Genomic DNA, 16,674 nt, shown 5'->3' with positions numbered 1-16,674 from the left:
TGAGATAAGATAAGTCTTAATATTCTTGTAGTTCTAATAAGACATTCCTTAGGACGATGCTTTCTTCAGTAATGTACAGGTGGGAGAGCATGTCTCAGTATCGTTATTCTGTAGTTCAGGAAGGGATTTAGATCTCATTTTTGATGTTTTTATATTGAAGTCCCCTCCAGCTGTTAACACTCCTATCAAAGAAACTGTTCAAGAAAGCAGTCAGGAGCCTGCTGAGGGGAGTGAAGAAAAAGCAGGAGCCAAAAGAAGAAAGCCACCTGTCCCAAAAGTAAGTGTCTGAATTCGTATTTTGTTCTACCAGAAACATTTTTAAGTCAAAACCGTATTGCCAGGCTTTTACTTAAGTACTTTAAACTAACAGTGTTTTACTGTTGTAGCTGCCTTGCCTTTGCTTCTTTTCAGACATACATGTATTCTTGGCCTTCTGTATTCCTTTTAAGGTGCTGTACGTGGTTTTGAAAATGAATTTCTTTACTAGTCTATATTTATAAATCATAATACACTTAAACTAAATTCATACAGTACTTCCTAGGCAAGAGAAGGTGGAAATCATCACCAAGATTTAGCTTTAAGTTTTCCTTTCTGTTTTTGAAGACTTTTTAATATCATGGCAGGTATGACCATCTCTTTCAATTATGACGGTTTTTTGTTGAAAAGCTTAACAGAGCATTAGGTTCTGTCTGGGCTGAAAGGGTTCTTCAGTGTATTTGCCTGAACAGATTATAAGAATCAGTTTGAATTAGGCCATAGTAGACTAATTAGGATATAAATGGATGTAACGGATTTCATAGCTGTATGAATTGAACTCTGAGTCAGGAATGTATCTGTGAGTGATTGCTATACAGTAGTTCGTGTAGCTTCTTTGCCTTTTAAATGTGTGCATACCTTAGAATCCTTCTGAAAAAAGATTGTGTTCTCTTTAAATATATTGTATTCATACTAAGAAAATGCATTTCTGTCTGAAACATGTATTTCAGCTTCCTGGTGCTGTACATAGTTCATACTGTAAGAGGTGAACCTTCCTAGCTTACTGTACGCTTAATGATATTAGTATAGCACACTGCTTTGTACTTTCTCTGTCCTTGAATGTTTTGTTTTGTTCATGTGGGATTATTTTTCATATGGCATGGAAAAGATGTTGTGTGTCATCTCTTCTCAGTTTTTTTAAGGAGAATAGAATCCTAAAATGACAAAAATTGTGATGCAGATGGGATTGATACATTTATGGTATCTCATTTATTTTTAACTCATTTCTGGAAATTACTACTGTACAGGATGAGCAGTGCCCTTAAATTGAGTGTCAAACTATTTTGAGTAGACTTGACTTAATTCTGACTGTTTTCCTTTTGGTTATTTGCCAAGATTTAACGTAGTTTTTCTGTAGGAGTAGCTGGCTGTCCTTTAGCATTGATTCACAGTTGCAGCTGAAGAATTTGCAATGTGTCAAACACATAGTGGATGTTCCTCATGTAGGATTAGTGTCTACTAGCTGTAATAACTTGGTTTTTTCAAGAGGGAAAAAAAGACCTTTGATGAGGGCGGGGGGGGGAATAGTGTACTGGTAGTACACTGATAGACAATGTCGAGAGTTGTTTTGATGAGTTGGAGACTGTGGAGTTATTGATGGGTTATTTTTCCCAACTTCTTACTGCATGGAGTGTTCCTTAGTTTAGTACCTCCACTTGTGGAAGGTAAGTGTGATTTGAGTTGTGTCAGCTATACTTTAGGAGCACTCTTTAATTTGTAATTTCCTGGTAGTATTAGTAAACCAGTGCTGCTCTTACTTCTTGCCCATGCACACTGCTGAGAAAAGCATTTGTTCCCCAGCATTTGCTACTGCAAGGGGAAAACTTTTAAACTGGACTGGTTCAACGGTTTGCTTCACACTGAATTTACGCAGCAAGCAACATGTGCTAGTGGGGGTGGCAATGACTTAAGCTTCATGTTTCTCCTGGAAAGTGTTTTCAGGCTGTCCTGACCTGGCACTGTGAAAGAGAAACAGGAAGACATAAAAGCTGTTGAAGCACAAAGATGGAATGGAAGATCCTGAACAGATCCTCTTAGTAGATTTCTGTAATTAGGCTCAGTCAGTTACAGTTCAAGGCAAAATATGGAGCAGATTTACTCCTTTTCTTTTGATACTAATGTAGCTGTAACATTCCTTCAATCAGTTGTACTCTGGTTTCGTGTGGTTTTAGTGGACCAGTGATTCTTCTGTCTTAAAGTTGTAATCTGTAAAAAGACTCAGGTCTTCAAGTAATTAGAAATATTGCATGACAGCCTTGTGCCTGCGTTGCTTTATTCAGTGTTGAAATTTTAACAACTGTAGCTACTTTAAAAACAAATTTCACTAAAGGTGGCTTGCAAGTGGGATAAGGCAATAGTATTAAAGTTGAGAGAACGAAGATCTAAAAAACATGCACATACATAGGCTGCAAGGAAATGTTGATTATTTTCAAGTAAACTATTACAAATTCTTGATTTTTCAAGTCTTAACTGCTCACCTAAAACAAAAATCAGCAATTTAAAGTTTAAAAAAAGCCCAACAAAACAGGAAAAAAGGCATAGATTAGATGACACCAATTATCACTAATTACTATCTCACACAGCACGTTTGTGGTCTGTTTACCACATTAAGTCTTTGTTTACTAGAGTGATACTCTTTGCTAAGTGTGGTCTATGACTCTGATATCCATCTGTATGTATAGATAAACAGTGATCCAAATGAATCTTGGCATGAACACTTAGAAGTACTCATGTAATGGTGATACGGTGAAAAAGTGTAGTGATGTTATCATGAACACAAAGTGGAATTGAAATTCCACCATAGTACATTGCTGTATTTTGACCTGTTCTGACAACTATCTGCAATCATGTACTGGAGAAAGTGGTCCTGCCGTAGGCTTTTCATGTGTACCTAAGAAAGAAGTGTATCTACAGACTTAAACTAAAGTGAAAAGCAGCTTGATGGTTATTAGTGTGTTCTCTTTTCACTAGGAAATACTTTTTTAATGCATTTTTTTAACTCTGTTGACTCCCTTTGCAGTTATCCCCTAAAGAGGATAATAACTTACCTACAGAAGCTGAAACAGAAGAAAAGGAGATGGATACTTCAAAGGAAGATGACCTACCTTCTGAAAAAAACAGTAAAGAAGTATGTGAAAGCTTTTTCAATGTACCAGAGAACGTTTTAACATTATGTCGATTGATGTAAATCTGTTACTAAGAAGCTACAGTTAATAGTACTGTGGCAGTCTCAGGAGCTGTTTAATTATATAAAACTTCCTATGTGTTTGCTCATGTTTACATTGAAGTTTTCATCAGAGAGGAAACTTTGTCTGGCTTGTCTGTAAGTTCAATTAAAACAGGTGGAACAGTGTGATTTTTGTCATGTACTCTGTATTGCAAATGTACTTATTTAAAGGACTAAATGAAGAGTTCAGACAGATTACAACATGACTACATACGTTTATCTGAAACAGAATATGATTTAGTACTTACTTTATTTCTTATCTTGCAGAAAAAAATCCTGATTACCAGATAATCAGGATTTTCATAATTTAAAAGCAGGAGGTGTCTTCATATATTTTATGGGATTCTTGTCTAAATTATGTGCCAGAGGCTTCGGTTGTGGAAAAAACCTAGAATCATTTAAAATATATCTTTGTTTTGTTAAGACTCTTAGCACCATTTTTAATCTTCACAGGATGTGGTGAAAACAAATGATGCTTCTATTCCTAAAGTTGCTAGAAGAGGAAGAAAAAGAAAGGTAACAATATGTTTAATTACTTCACCTTACTGGAGTTTTTGGATGTGATGGCACTGGATCTTATTTTCTTTAATGACAGATTATGCATAAAGTTGAAGTGCTTGACACCCTATTCCCCGCTTTCAAATGGCTGAAAGATTTGTGGGAATGAAAGTTTTCCCAGAGGGTGTTTTACACGTCTTAATTCTGTTTGAACTTAGTGTAGAGTAGGGAGTTCTCTTTTCCCAAACAGTCCATTGCAAATAAGAAAAACTAAGATATAAACTGTTGCTAGACCGCTAATAAAATTGTCTCTTTTGAAGCTCAGAAAATTTTTTAACATCTTCATCACACTGAACTACACCTTTTCATGAGGTTGTGATTTTGTGGTCTCTTCAACCTGGGAAAAAATTAAATTACTTTGAAAGAGACAGTCCCAGCTGCTTGCTCAGCATGCTCCAGCCTTAATGTTCATGTGGTCACACAGCAAACCAGATCAGGGCACTGACCCAATTGAAAACTAGATTAAAGTGGGGCAAAGTTTAATTTTAAGTTGAAGCCATTTAACTTGCAGCATTAGTGCTGACAGCAGGGATGGGATGAGTGCGAAGTAACTGACCTTAGTATGTTTGTCACAGATAAGTAGAGTGCCAAGTATCGTTTGCTTCACACAAAAGAAAGATACGTGTTTGGATGCTCTTGCAAAAATGACTTGAATATTTAAAAAATATAACTTAAAGAATACCTTATTTAAAAAAAAAAAAAAGTAAATTTTATAAAAATAAACCTAAAATAAAATTCAAAGAAAGCTTCTACTCTGAAACAGTAAGAAGTTGAAAGCATATCTATGACAATGCATACATGTGATTTTATCTTGTAAATGGGCACAGATGACACACACACAAAAAAAGGCCTCATTCGTTACTTTTTGAAAAAGTACTCAAATCCTATGGCTTGGTGTTTTTTCTTTTGTCTTTGTTTTTGAGGTGGGTTTTTTTGGCATCATAAGGCGCTGCAGGCCTTAGAACCGATTTCGTCCGTCACATTTACTAGCTTCAGCTGACAGACTTGTGTTTGGCACGTGCTGCATATTGCAAGGGATTTAACCAGAAATTTGCATTACTACAGGCCGTTGCTGAACAGAAAAACATAATATTTCAAGGGATGTGGTGTGTGCTTGCAGGTCAGAAAAGAGGGTTGGCTATGCAGTTAAATGACTTTGAATGCATTTCTTATTTGCCTTAAGAAACATGGTGTTTTCCTGGGATTGTAAAAGAGCATTCTAAGAGGTATTTTTCTGTTTTCATTTAAACAGTCTTTTTGGAGACTGATGGAAAGCACAGTTAATATAGGAGGTGTACCTCTACTCTGTTCTAGATTTAAGTTTGTCTCTGTTCTTCAAAATTGCCTTTTTATCATAGGTGCTTACAAAGAATATTAAGATAAATATGTATTTGCCCATAACTTTTCTGTTTCTGCTAGCTGATGCTGCTGCATCCAGGATGCTAAACTCTGAATTTGGGATTTTTCTCAATTCTTTTTATCTGTATGTATGGATATGTAATGTTTCTGCAGGGAGACATGTATCCTTTCATCAAGATCTTCTCTTGTCATAAGTTCTATCTGTCTTTACAACCTAACCCCTGCAAAATGACTAGGTAGATGAAGGTCATTATGTCGAGTTAGTGCAGGTCAACGTGCAATTTTTCATTGCAAATAATTGCCTATAGAGCTAGAAGCAGGTGTTTTTCTGAATAGTTCCATCTACTGGCTTGATACTTTGATGCAATTAGGGGAGATGATCGCATCTAAAAGAAGAGTATTTGTATATAGGGGGGAGGAAATGAATTTTCCTGCTTAAAACTGGTTTTTCGCATGCTGTTGCGGTGATCTTAAAAATACTTAAAAATAATCTTTTTCCTTTGTTGTACCAAGATAGTGTATTGTTCTGAAGATGAATGGGCTGGTTGAAATGATATGAAACATGGCTATATCAGGTAGTGATGGTATGGAGAGGGTGAAATTAGTGATATTTAAATATAACATGTTACTAAATTTGGAAACTTTTTTCATGTGTAGAAGCAATAGTGTAATAATGCATTTCTAGTAGTTTAAAACTGTTGTTTGAGAAAGTAAGAGAGAAATTGGTGCCCTGTGTTTTTTCACTTGTGAAATTCATTCTTTAAATTAGGCTGAAAAACAAGCTGAGGCTGAGGAAACAACAGCAGTGGCAACGGCAGCAGTGGCAGCGGCAGTGGCAGCAGCAGTGGCGGCAACAGCTCCTGTGCCAGTGTCTCCAAAAGTAAGCCCTAAAAGAGGAAGACCAGCAGGTAACTTTTAAAAGAAAGATTTAATTTTTTTCATCAAAGAAATACATTAGCAGAATTAGTCAGGGAGCTGTCTCTTTCCCCTGAAGGACTACAGAGTATTTTCTCATGCTAAAGGCAGTCTTTGCTAATAGATTGTAATGAGAAAACACGTCATCTCAAACTGAAGAATTTAGGACATAAATGGATTTAAATTGTTAGCATTAATACTCAGTCCTCTAAATAAGACTCATTGGTTTTTTGGTACAAGTATTGCCTTTAGAAAAGCCTTCATAGAAGGCTGCTAAATTATAGATGTACAATAAGAGCTCTTCTTGCATTGTTGCTCCATAAAGGTTTATATTTATTGAAGGTCTATAAAATACTTCAATTGTGTTTAGAATATCCATAAAACACAAGGAAGAGAACTGCAGGGACACAGAACCTGTAGGTGGAGCTCAGAGGACAGTAAAAACACACAGAGAGCTGGAAAGACTTGTTTAAAAAGATATTTAAGGCAGTCTGTGTAGATTGACAAACAAATAAAAAGAAGATATAACTGCTTTTTTTAAAATGTATAATTAGAACCATATGGTGATAATTCCTGCAGTGCTTGTTTCTTTCGAAGTAGCAATCATCTAATTCATAGGAATTTTTGCAGTAATCTTGCAGATATTATTGAATTGATCATTAACCACTACATCAGAAAACAGTTCTTGCAGCAGTTATGTACATTGTACAAACATCTAGTCTGGGAAACATAATTTATCTCATCTGTTTCTGCTGACAATATGAAAATGACTTTTAGAAAGTGCAACCAGTTAACTAGACTTAATTACTTTTGCCTTGGAAGCTGTGAGGACATTACGTATTATTTGAGCTTCCCTCTCTCCCTTTAATTGCATGTGCTAAACGTGCATTTTTAATATTTGTATGTGTTTTTATCTTTACAATTTTTTGTTTGTTTGTTTTTATAACTACTGTCTGTAAGAGCAGGAAAGGATCTATAAGAGATGCTTTCACCCCCTGTATAAAATGCCTTTTTATAAGATGTACTATGACGCCTTTCCTGGTGTTGATATGATGTATGCATGCAAACACCAACAGGAGTTTAAACACTGAGTATTAGGTCTCCTAACCACATGTTCACTTTGGTATCGGATGAGCACTTGAAGGCTGTGAGTGCCAGGAAGTCAGATGCACTATTTGTCTTATTCCTAACAATGTGGTGAATCTGAGGAAATGCAAAAGTTTTGCTCTGTACTGTAGTGTGGTAGAACTTCTTGACAGCGGTTTGTTATCAAGAAAAGTGGTGGAAGCCCCAGGATACATCTAAAAATACTGGCAAACAGGCTGCATAAATGTGGACACTAAATGACTTCTTTCCATTCTCCTGATTTCAAACTTTCTCTCATTTCAGACTTGTTCATGTTAGTTATGCAACATGTGAAACAAATCCTAACTGCACAGAGTGCAAAAAACCACAAGAATTGGTAGTTGGAGCCTGTGGCTAAAAAAACACCAAAGTTTAATTTACCAATTCGCTAAAAAAAACTACCAACACTTTTAATTTTTCAAAGAGATCTTGATTAAAGCTTGGTACTCACTTAACACTTGAATTTTTTATAATAACAAAGTCAGGGTATATATTTTGATTTTAGTGTAGCTTCTGTCTGTTGGGTAAGAATCTTTCCTCATAGATAAGGAGCAGATAAGCATAGATAAGGTGGCTGTGGACTAACTTGTTATTTCTGTGTAAATACTAGCTTCTGAAGTAAAGGTTCCAAAACCAAGAGGGAGACCCAAGTTGGTGAAACCACCTTGTCTTTCCGAGAGTGACTCGTGAGTTATGTTTTGTTTCTTAATATAAAGCTTCTTCATTGTAAACCATGTTGTTCCTTATGTTAAGACTTCATAATTAGCACTGAGTTCCTGACAGGTTTTTGCTTCTTCAGCATTCAGTACGAGTTACTGTTTGCTTTGCTGCTGTTACTTATAGCTGAGGTAATTAATACATGGTAACTCAAGGTAGTACATTTCTGGAACAAGAAACGGAAGATTAACCTTCCTAACTTGTAAAATCTGTGTAAAATTCCTTCTATAATTGTATGCTGGGTGAAGAGGAAAATATATTTATGAAGAGAAGAGACAAGATCATGCAAAACTAAAATACTGCATTTTTTTACATTTTTGTTTCAGAAATCTGTTTTGATGGAATTCCAACACTATTTGTTACCGAAATTTTGGTTTTTTACCCTCTTCAGTTCTTATGTCCTTAGCGGTTCTAGTAACTGAAGGAGAAGTTGAGCGTTAGCATAGTGTTTTGTAGATTAGCAGATGCACAGTTTCAGTATATGTACACCTTAAGTATACTTTATAAAACTAGTTTACAGTGTGTGCACTCTTGGTCCTGCAGACGTGTGTGTGAAGAACTTCTGAGCATTAACTTTTTGGTTTTGGATCTGTGCACGTATATTAATGATAGCTTCATTAGGGCCTCCCTACTGTTATTTATTTCTTTTTTTTGTATTGGTAGTGGGCTATAATTTTAGAAAAAAGACTGAGTGTTTTTCAAGAGTCATTAAATGAACTGAGAGTGAATTAATTTCATAATTTTTAATATTCTGTGGTTTAAAAAAAAAAATCAACTTCCTTAGTTAGAAGAATGTGATGTTTTAAACTCACTGTAGATAACGGATATGATGTCTTAATGCTGTTCATGTTTTAGTGTTAATGAGGAGGAGAAGGCAAAGAAAAAAGGACCAGAAGAAAAGCCCAAAAAGCAAGGGAAAAAAGATGAGGAAAGTCAGAAGGAAGAGGAGAAATCAAAGAAGGAATTTGACAAAAAGGAAGGGAAGAAAGAGGCTGAACCAAAAAGGAAAAATGCTGCAAAAGTGGGTTCTGCATCAGCTTCTGATTCTGAAGATGATGGAGAAGAACCAGAAGGTGACAAGGTATAATTTTGCTTTCCTGATATATTTATTACAGAAGCAAGTAGTATCACTGAAGATCGTTCTTGAAGTTAATGCCAGATCTTAGTAAAGCTTGGAGCCCTGTGGCTGGCAATACAGAGATATATAGAATAAAAGTTGCAGAAATTAATTTTGTCAATTCTTTCAGGAACTTCTTTGGTGTTTTCTAAGAAAAGCATCTTTTCTAAGACACTTTTCGTTTTAACAAAGGATTTAAAGGTAGCAGTTATTTATTTTGTCTAAAGGCTTTTTCCATCTATGTTCCTCGGAACACAGACTTTTTTTTCCTTGGGTGCGTCAAAGAGAAATTTGGCTTGAAATCAAGTTTTTGAAAGTTATAAAGCTGTCCTAGCCAATCATTTGGAACCTCTTCATCTTTCTGGTGCTTAGGATATTTGCCTTCTATTAGAAAAGGAAAAAGGGAGAAAGGACTAAAGAAACTCAGAACTTACCAACATGTGGAGGTCTTGCGTTTAGTGGTGGGGAAAGCCAGCTCTTGTCAGGTTGTTCCATGGAGCAAAGTTGCTTCAAAGATACTTAATGTAGGTAGGTTTACCTGTTTACAGAAACAATGATTTAATAATCTTGCTTTTCAGTAATCTAAAGACTCCTTTTCTCTTTCCAATCCTAAAATCCTAAATAAAAACAGAAGAAAAAAGGGGGAAGAAGCTTTCAGGCAGCTCATAGAAGAAGCATTGTGAGAGGCCAACATGAGAGGGAAGTAACAGAAAGAAAGCGTAAGCAAGAAGAACAGACGGAATCTGAATCGTGAGTATGTTTTAACATGTGATGTCCACAAGCTGTAGGAGTACTCTGAAACAAACAGGAGGAGACAATATCCAAAAAATTCCAACCTGGTTTGCGCTGTGTTCTGTTGTTCTCTCCCCCCACCCTTTTTTTGTCTATTTTAACTTCTTTTTAAGTGGAGAGTAAAAATCTCCTCTAAACCAGTATGTCCTGTTGTGGGAGGATGGGAAGAATTGAACCTAGAAATTAAGCGCTGTCAGTCTTTCAGTGACTTTAGAATTTCTAGCAGAAGACAGCTGGTGGGTTCTGTTAAGAGGTAACCTAAGAACATCCATGTGAAAAGGAATCAGTGTGAAAAACTGTTGAGGACTGCCATATATTTTTCTTTAAGTTTTGGACACATTAGATTGAGAACTGGTAGGACCTGTTAATCCATGGTTATGGATTTTTGATCAGGTTGTGGAATGTGTAGGGTTATCTGGAAAACATTTCCTTCTCTGTCTGGCAGCTGGACCACACGCTGTCAGACAGAACAAGGAAAAAATTAAGAATTATTCTACTCTAGCATTGCAAAGCCAGTTGAGAGATACCAAGAGCAGTCTGCATTTGGAAGATAAATTACCATAAATGAATCAAGCATAAGAATGGAGAGAAGATCCTGCCAGAAACTGGGGGGGTGGGACAATAGGAAGAAATCTGACTCACTCTCAAGAGCTGTACTGCAAATGGGGGAAGAAGCCGCCACCACAAGAGCATGATGTTCCCATCCTCACAGTTGGTGGGAGGGCGGAAGAAAGGGAGAACAAGGTAAAAATTTGGAGGAAAAGGAGGAGGATAACGGTCCCCTTCACCCAATAACCACAAAACTCTACCTTTTTTCACATTCATTAACAAGAATCTAGTTTGTTTGGGTTTTTTTATCCTCTAGCCCTTTCTTCTCCTCTTCTTCCTGTCGTTTCTTCTCTGGAAACCCAACATAATTACTCTACTTGCCTGTAGCAAACCTAAGCATTTCCAACTCCAGAGATGCGAAATTGTCCTTAGCATCTTCGCAGCTCTTGATATATCACTATTTAAATCTGACATATGCTGATTGATTTCTGCAATCAAACTGTCATATATTGATTTGGTTATAATAATCAAATCTCTTCTACTTTTAAGTAGCTGTCATATTTTATGCATTGGAGGGTAGATAAAGCTTTATTTCGGTGAGATAGTGAGTAGTAGTTAATGAATGCATAATGACTTTAATTATAGCTGATGACTAATACCACAAAACTCAATATTGATAAAAAGTAAAAAAACTTCTTTTTGTTCTGTCTGTCTTCAAGTTCCCCTACTCATACACTGAATATAGGCTGATACCTTTTTCGGTTACTTTTCTCATCAGCATAGTTTCCATTTTCTGGTCTTTGTACCTACTTCATTAACATTTATTTAAGTCTAGTCACCGTTCTGTACATACACAAAGTTTTCATGTACTGTTTAAACAGCATGAGCTTGTGCTGCCAGTTGAAGTAAAAGTCTTACGTGCTTGAAAACTGTTGATTCTGTAACTAGATAGAGTATGAAGAGAACATGGAAGATGATGGACATGCAGGCGTGGATATTTTATGGATGCATATTACTATGACAGGAAGAAAATGAGTCACAGAATATTTAGTCATGATGTGCTGAAATATGCAAATTCTAAAATGAGGCTTTGAAACCCCTCAGTAAGACAAGACTGAGGAATTGCTAAACCAGGGCTCATGATCTCTGAATAAAGAGTTCAAAAGCTTGTTTGAAAGACTTCTGCCTGCCTTCATCCTGTAACTGCGATGGAGACAAGTTTTGCTTTGTTTTTCTTGAGTCCCAGCATTATTTTTAGTGATACAATTAGAGAAAGAGCCAGGAGATTTCAGTGAAGTTGTAATAAATCTTTTTCCTTTATTACTATTTGCTCAAGAATATTTAAATTATCACTGATACCTTTATGATCAGTTGTAGGATACTTATACTGTTATAATTAATTATATGAGAAAATAAGTCACATAGAAACTGATTATGACTAATTGATCTCTCTGTAATTCCCCATGGTAATGTTAAATAGTTTTACTCTTTTTGTCATCATCATAAAAATACTTTATTTCTCCATAAGTTAGTTCTGTACAGTGCTATTTTACCAATTTGTACATGCAACCAAAACAAAATACAGTTTAGAAATGTGACTTGTTTTTAAAATCCTTTAATTTGCTGCTTCTAGGGAAAGCCAACTGCCAGTATGGAGGATTTATCAGCAGTATCTCAGCTGACTAATTTTGTTAATTTATTTCAGTTTCTGAGAACCAGGGTTTGGCTCTTTGTGGCTTTTGCATGCTAATGTTTTACTGAAGTAATACCTCAAAACATTGCATCTCATCTAAAAATTGGGGAAAAAAAAAAGACGGAAAAACAGACTTTACAACATTGTAAAAACACTTTAACATTTTTGATAGGCAGAGTAAAGAAGAAGGCAAGAAAACAGAAGTTAAGAAGATGGAGAAGAAGAGAGGTTAGTTTAAAGAAGCTAAACAGTATTTTTGGTCAACTTAAATTTTGAACAGAATTATCTGCCTCGATAAGATAATTTACTGCTAAGAATGGCTTTGGGGTCTCAGTCCAAGATGTTTGATCCATGACTGCTTCCTTCAGGTCTGTGCAACAGTGCGTTCTTGTTCTTCTATGTTGTTTCTTCAGTGCAGTAGAACAGGTCTTATCTATTGCCTTTTTACTCAATGATCCCTTCTGTTTGTGAACAAGAAACAAAAGCTGTTACTCTTTGAATCAAATCACTTTAGTTCTTACCTTCATTTTTTCCTTTCTATCTTCTCATAACACAATAATCCAAGGGACCTCTTGAAAGTATTTAGATACTACCTCTTGCTAAGCAAGAGGCTTGCTCTTCCTAAGCAAGAGGCTTAGATTCAGATTACTGTGGTCTTGTCTACTAACCCAGACTTGCAAACTGACCTTCATAGGGATAAGTCGTTCCTTTTTTAGTACTCCCATCCTTAAGGGCAATCCAAACCACTGGCTGTAATTTGTAGTATAGTACAGATCCAGTAGCATGGACTCCAACCCAACCCAGTGTTGGCAGAGGGGAAAAAAAAAAAGTATCCAAACCCATCCAAGACAGATTGAACTTGAAGGAAACTGTTTGCGGTACTGTTCAGAATGCATACCACTTGTGTATGAAAAAATCCAAACAGGCATTTGGCGTGTGAATTGGAGACGGACATGTTCATTCACCTTGCACACCTGCTGGAGGATGTGTACTGGGAACATTTGGTTTGGATGGATTTGGACTGTAACTTGAATAATGTCCAGTTTACTGAAAACATCCAGGTGTCCTGTCATTAAAGGTTTTCCAGTTTTGTAACTCTTAGTATTTCTTGAAACTCCTTTTAGCCTGGCCCACAAGTAGAGGGTGACAGCTGTATATTGAAGTAGAAAACTATTTTAAGTTTGTAACTCCTAAGGAGAAAACTATGTAGGTTGCTAATAGTGTCCAGTTTTAAAAAGCTGCGTACTTTATTTCTGATAGTAAGGTTTGTGGTGTATTTATGTGTGCACCTGCATGGTTATCTGATGTAGAGTGCCTGCCCATATTTTTCTGCATGCTGGATGAAGTTCAGATTTGTAGAAAGGCTTCTACGACAACAAACCTGTTGAGATTATGAAATATTCATGCATACTATTTTTTATCTTCAGAAACATCAATGGATTCTAGGCTTCAAAGGATACATGCAGAAATTAAGAACTCCCTGAAAATTGATAATCTTGTAAGTATTTTTTTTTTAAACTGATTTATGTGTACAATTCCAGTAGGAAATACTTGGCGCGTGTGTGTGTGTGTTTAATTAATATTCTGAGAATGAACAGAATTTTTTCAGTTTGAAAGATAACTGCTGCTTAAATGAGGTTACTGTGGACATTAAAAGATCGATGTCAGCAAGTAAAATCGGTTTTGTTTGAAAATATTTCATAATAAATTATTTACCAGAAACATTCAGCCAAAATTCTGTCAAATAAAGCATCTGTGCCATTTCAGCCTGAGCCATGCAAAAGAAGGACATAATGAGTGTAGTAGTGGCAGACTGCCCGATGCAAGGGAACAGGCACCAATGATACGGTCAGGGGAGACCTGCAAAGTATCAAGCATGACTCTGAGGGTGATGGTCAAGGTATGAGGACCCAGGTGGTGGTCCCTTTCTTGAGGAAAGGGCTTATGAAGGAATGGATAGGACTGCTAGGAGGTGGTAGGATCCACCCACCTGATCGGGGAAAAAGTATTGCTGCCAAGAGGCTAGCCAGCTTGATTAAAGAGCTTTAAACTAGGAAGAATAGTGGAGGGGAAAGTGAGGAAGTGGTGGAACAGGATGGCAATCCAATGATGCAGGGCGATGTAAACAGAATTGGCCTTGTAATCCACATAATTCCTCAACAGAACAGGACTTAAGTGGCATCAGCACGAGCATATGCACAGAAATGAGGAAGTGCTGGCAGCACAGCATTATGAGTAAAGCTCTCATAGCCTTTCTGGAAAGTCAGGACAACTGGGTGCCTCTCTGAAGTGACTGTACACTAACGCACACAGCATGGGGAACAAACCAGAGGAACTGGACATCTGTCTGCATTTGCAGGTTTCATTGGCATCACAGAGATTTGGTAGGATAGGTCACGGGACTGGAGTGTTGCTGTGTACAAATACAGGCTCTTTAGAAAAGACAGGCACTGGGAGGATGAGATGCGGGGTAACTTCTATGTGAAAGACTAGTGGGAATGTGTCGAGCCCTGCACTGGGACAGAGCTCAGCCAACTGAGAGCTTACGGGTCAGGATTAGTGGGCAGACCAATATGGGTGATGGCGTGAGGATGTCTACTGCAGATCACCTGATCAAGCAGAAGTAAAGAATGAAGTCATCTTAAAGCAGTTGGGACACACCTCTGGTTCAAAGGCTCTGGTCCTCATTGGAGGCTTGAACCATCCTGGTATCTGCTGAAGGGACAACATGAAGATTCTACAGCAATCCAGGAAGCTTCTAGAGTGTGACAGCTTCCCAACACAGGTTATCAAGCAGCTGACACAGGAGGATGCCCTGTCAGACCTGATTCTTATAAATAGGGAAGATCTGGTCAGGGATATGAAGGTCACAGGCAACCTTGGCTGCAGTGACTGAGACCGTGGAGTTCAGGATCCTGGGAGGAGGGAGCAAGGCAAAAAGTATCACAGCCTTCGGCTCAGGAGAGCAGACTTTGGCCTCTACAGGGATCTGCTTGGAAGAATCCCTTGAGAGATCATGATGGAGAGAAGAAGGGACCAGGAGATCTGGCTCACTTTTAAGGATTACCTCCTTCTCAAGATTGATCCATCTTGACAAACAGGAAAGCAACCAAACGTGGCAGGAGGGCTGCATGAATGAACAAGGAACTCCTGACTATAGTCAGGACACAAAAAAAGGAAGCATACTGGAAGTGGAAGCAGGGACAGAAATATGCAGACACTGTCTAAGCATGGAGGGATGTGCTTAGGAAAGCCAAAACTCAGCTGGAGTTAAATCTGTGGAGAGGAATGAAGGACAACAAAGCTTCTTCAAGTACCTCACCAGCAACAGGAAGACTGGGAAGGTATGGGCCTTCTGGTGAACGGGGTGGGGGATCTAGTGAAAAAGGATAAGGAGAAGGCCAAGGTACTCAATGCCTTCTTGACCTCAGTTTGCTCATACAATTCCTTCAGGGAATCCGAGGTCCGTGAGACCAACAAAAAGTCCAGAACAGGAAAGACTTGATGCTCAGTGGACAAGGATCAAATTAGGGAACATTTAAACAAAGTGGGACCTGATGCAGAATAAACTGAAGAGTGCTGAGAGATGTCATTGTGCATCCACTCCGTTTTATTTTTGAAAAGTCACAGTGATTAGGGGGAAGCTCCTGAGGACTGGAAGAAAGCAAATGTCACCCTCATCTTCCAGAAGAAGGATCTGGGAAACTGGGCCAGTCAGCCTTGCATCAATCCCTTGGAAGGTGATGGAGCAAATCTTCCTGGAAACCGTTTCCAATAATATGAAGGATAGTAAGGTCTCTGGGAGTTGTCAGCATGGGTTAATGAAGAGGAAATCACGCTTGACCGAACTGACATCCTTCTGTGAGGTGACTGGCTTGGTGGATGAGGGATAGCAGTGGATGTTGCTTATATTAAGTTTAAAAAGGCTTTTGACACTGTCTGTCGTAACAGCCTCATAGACAAACTGATGAAGATTGGACTAAACAAGTGGGTAGCAAGGTGGACTGAAAACTGGTTGAACTGCAGGGCACAAAAGGCTCTGACGAGTGGCAGTGAGTCCAGCTAAAGGCCAGTCACTAGTAATCAATATTGTTAAAACATCTTCATTAATGACAGGGATGATGGGACAGACCACACCCCTAGCAAGTCTGCAGATGATACAAAACTGAAAGGAAAAATTTGATGGGTGTGCAGCCATCCAGAGGGACTTGGACAGGCTGGAGAAATGGGCCAACAGGAACTTCATGAAGTTCAGCAAAGGTTCAAGTTCTGCCTATGGGGAGGAATAACCCCATGTAGTAGCACGGGCTGGGGACTGACTGGATGGAGAGCAGCCTGTCAGAAAATGCCCTGGAGGTGCTGGTGGACACCAAGCTTACCACGAGCCAGCAGTGTGTTCTTGTGGCAAAGGTGGCCAACAGCCTCCTGGCCTGCATTAGAGAGTTGCCAGAACGTGGAAGGATGTGTGATGACTGCCCTCTACTCGGCACTGGTGAGACACTGGATCCTGTTTTAGGCTCCCCAGTACAATAGAGACACGGAGGTATGGTAGGGAGCCCAATAAAGGGCCACAAAGATGAATTACAG

General features: G+C 38.0%; 1 protein-coding gene across 5 annotated transcripts in view; it reads left to right on the top strand.

Annotated features, from left to right (window-relative positions):
- PSIP1 (PC4 and SRSF1 interacting protein 1) overlaps window positions 1–16,674 on the top strand; it is a 42,615-nt gene that overhangs the window by 13,581 nt on the left and 12,360 nt on the right. For all 5 annotated transcript variants that reach the window (XM_082337358.1, XM_082337359.1, XM_082337355.1 and 2 more), the window contains exons 5-13: window positions 161–277; window positions 3,056–3,163; window positions 3,716–3,778; window positions 5,949–6,087; window positions 7,830–7,905; window positions 8,792–9,017; window positions 9,685–9,803; window positions 12,260–12,315; window positions 13,515–13,585. In XM_082337358.1, coding sequence (XP_082193484.1) covers window positions 161–277; window positions 3,056–3,163; window positions 3,716–3,778; window positions 5,949–6,087; window positions 7,830–7,905; window positions 8,792–9,017; window positions 9,685–9,803; window positions 12,260–12,315; window positions 13,515–13,585 — 975 coding nt within the window. The remainder of the gene's footprint in view (window positions 1–160; window positions 278–3,055; window positions 3,164–3,715; window positions 3,779–5,948; window positions 6,088–7,829; window positions 7,906–8,791; window positions 9,018–9,684; window positions 9,804–12,259; window positions 12,316–13,514; window positions 13,586–16,674) is intronic.

This window comes from Platalea leucorodia, assembly GCF_965183815.1.
Source record: "Platalea leucorodia genome assembly, chromosome: Z".
Taxonomy (NCBI): domain Eukaryota; kingdom Metazoa; phylum Chordata; class Aves; order Pelecaniformes; family Threskiornithidae; genus Platalea; species Platalea leucorodia.
This window is presented reverse-complemented; position numbering and strand designations above follow the sequence as displayed.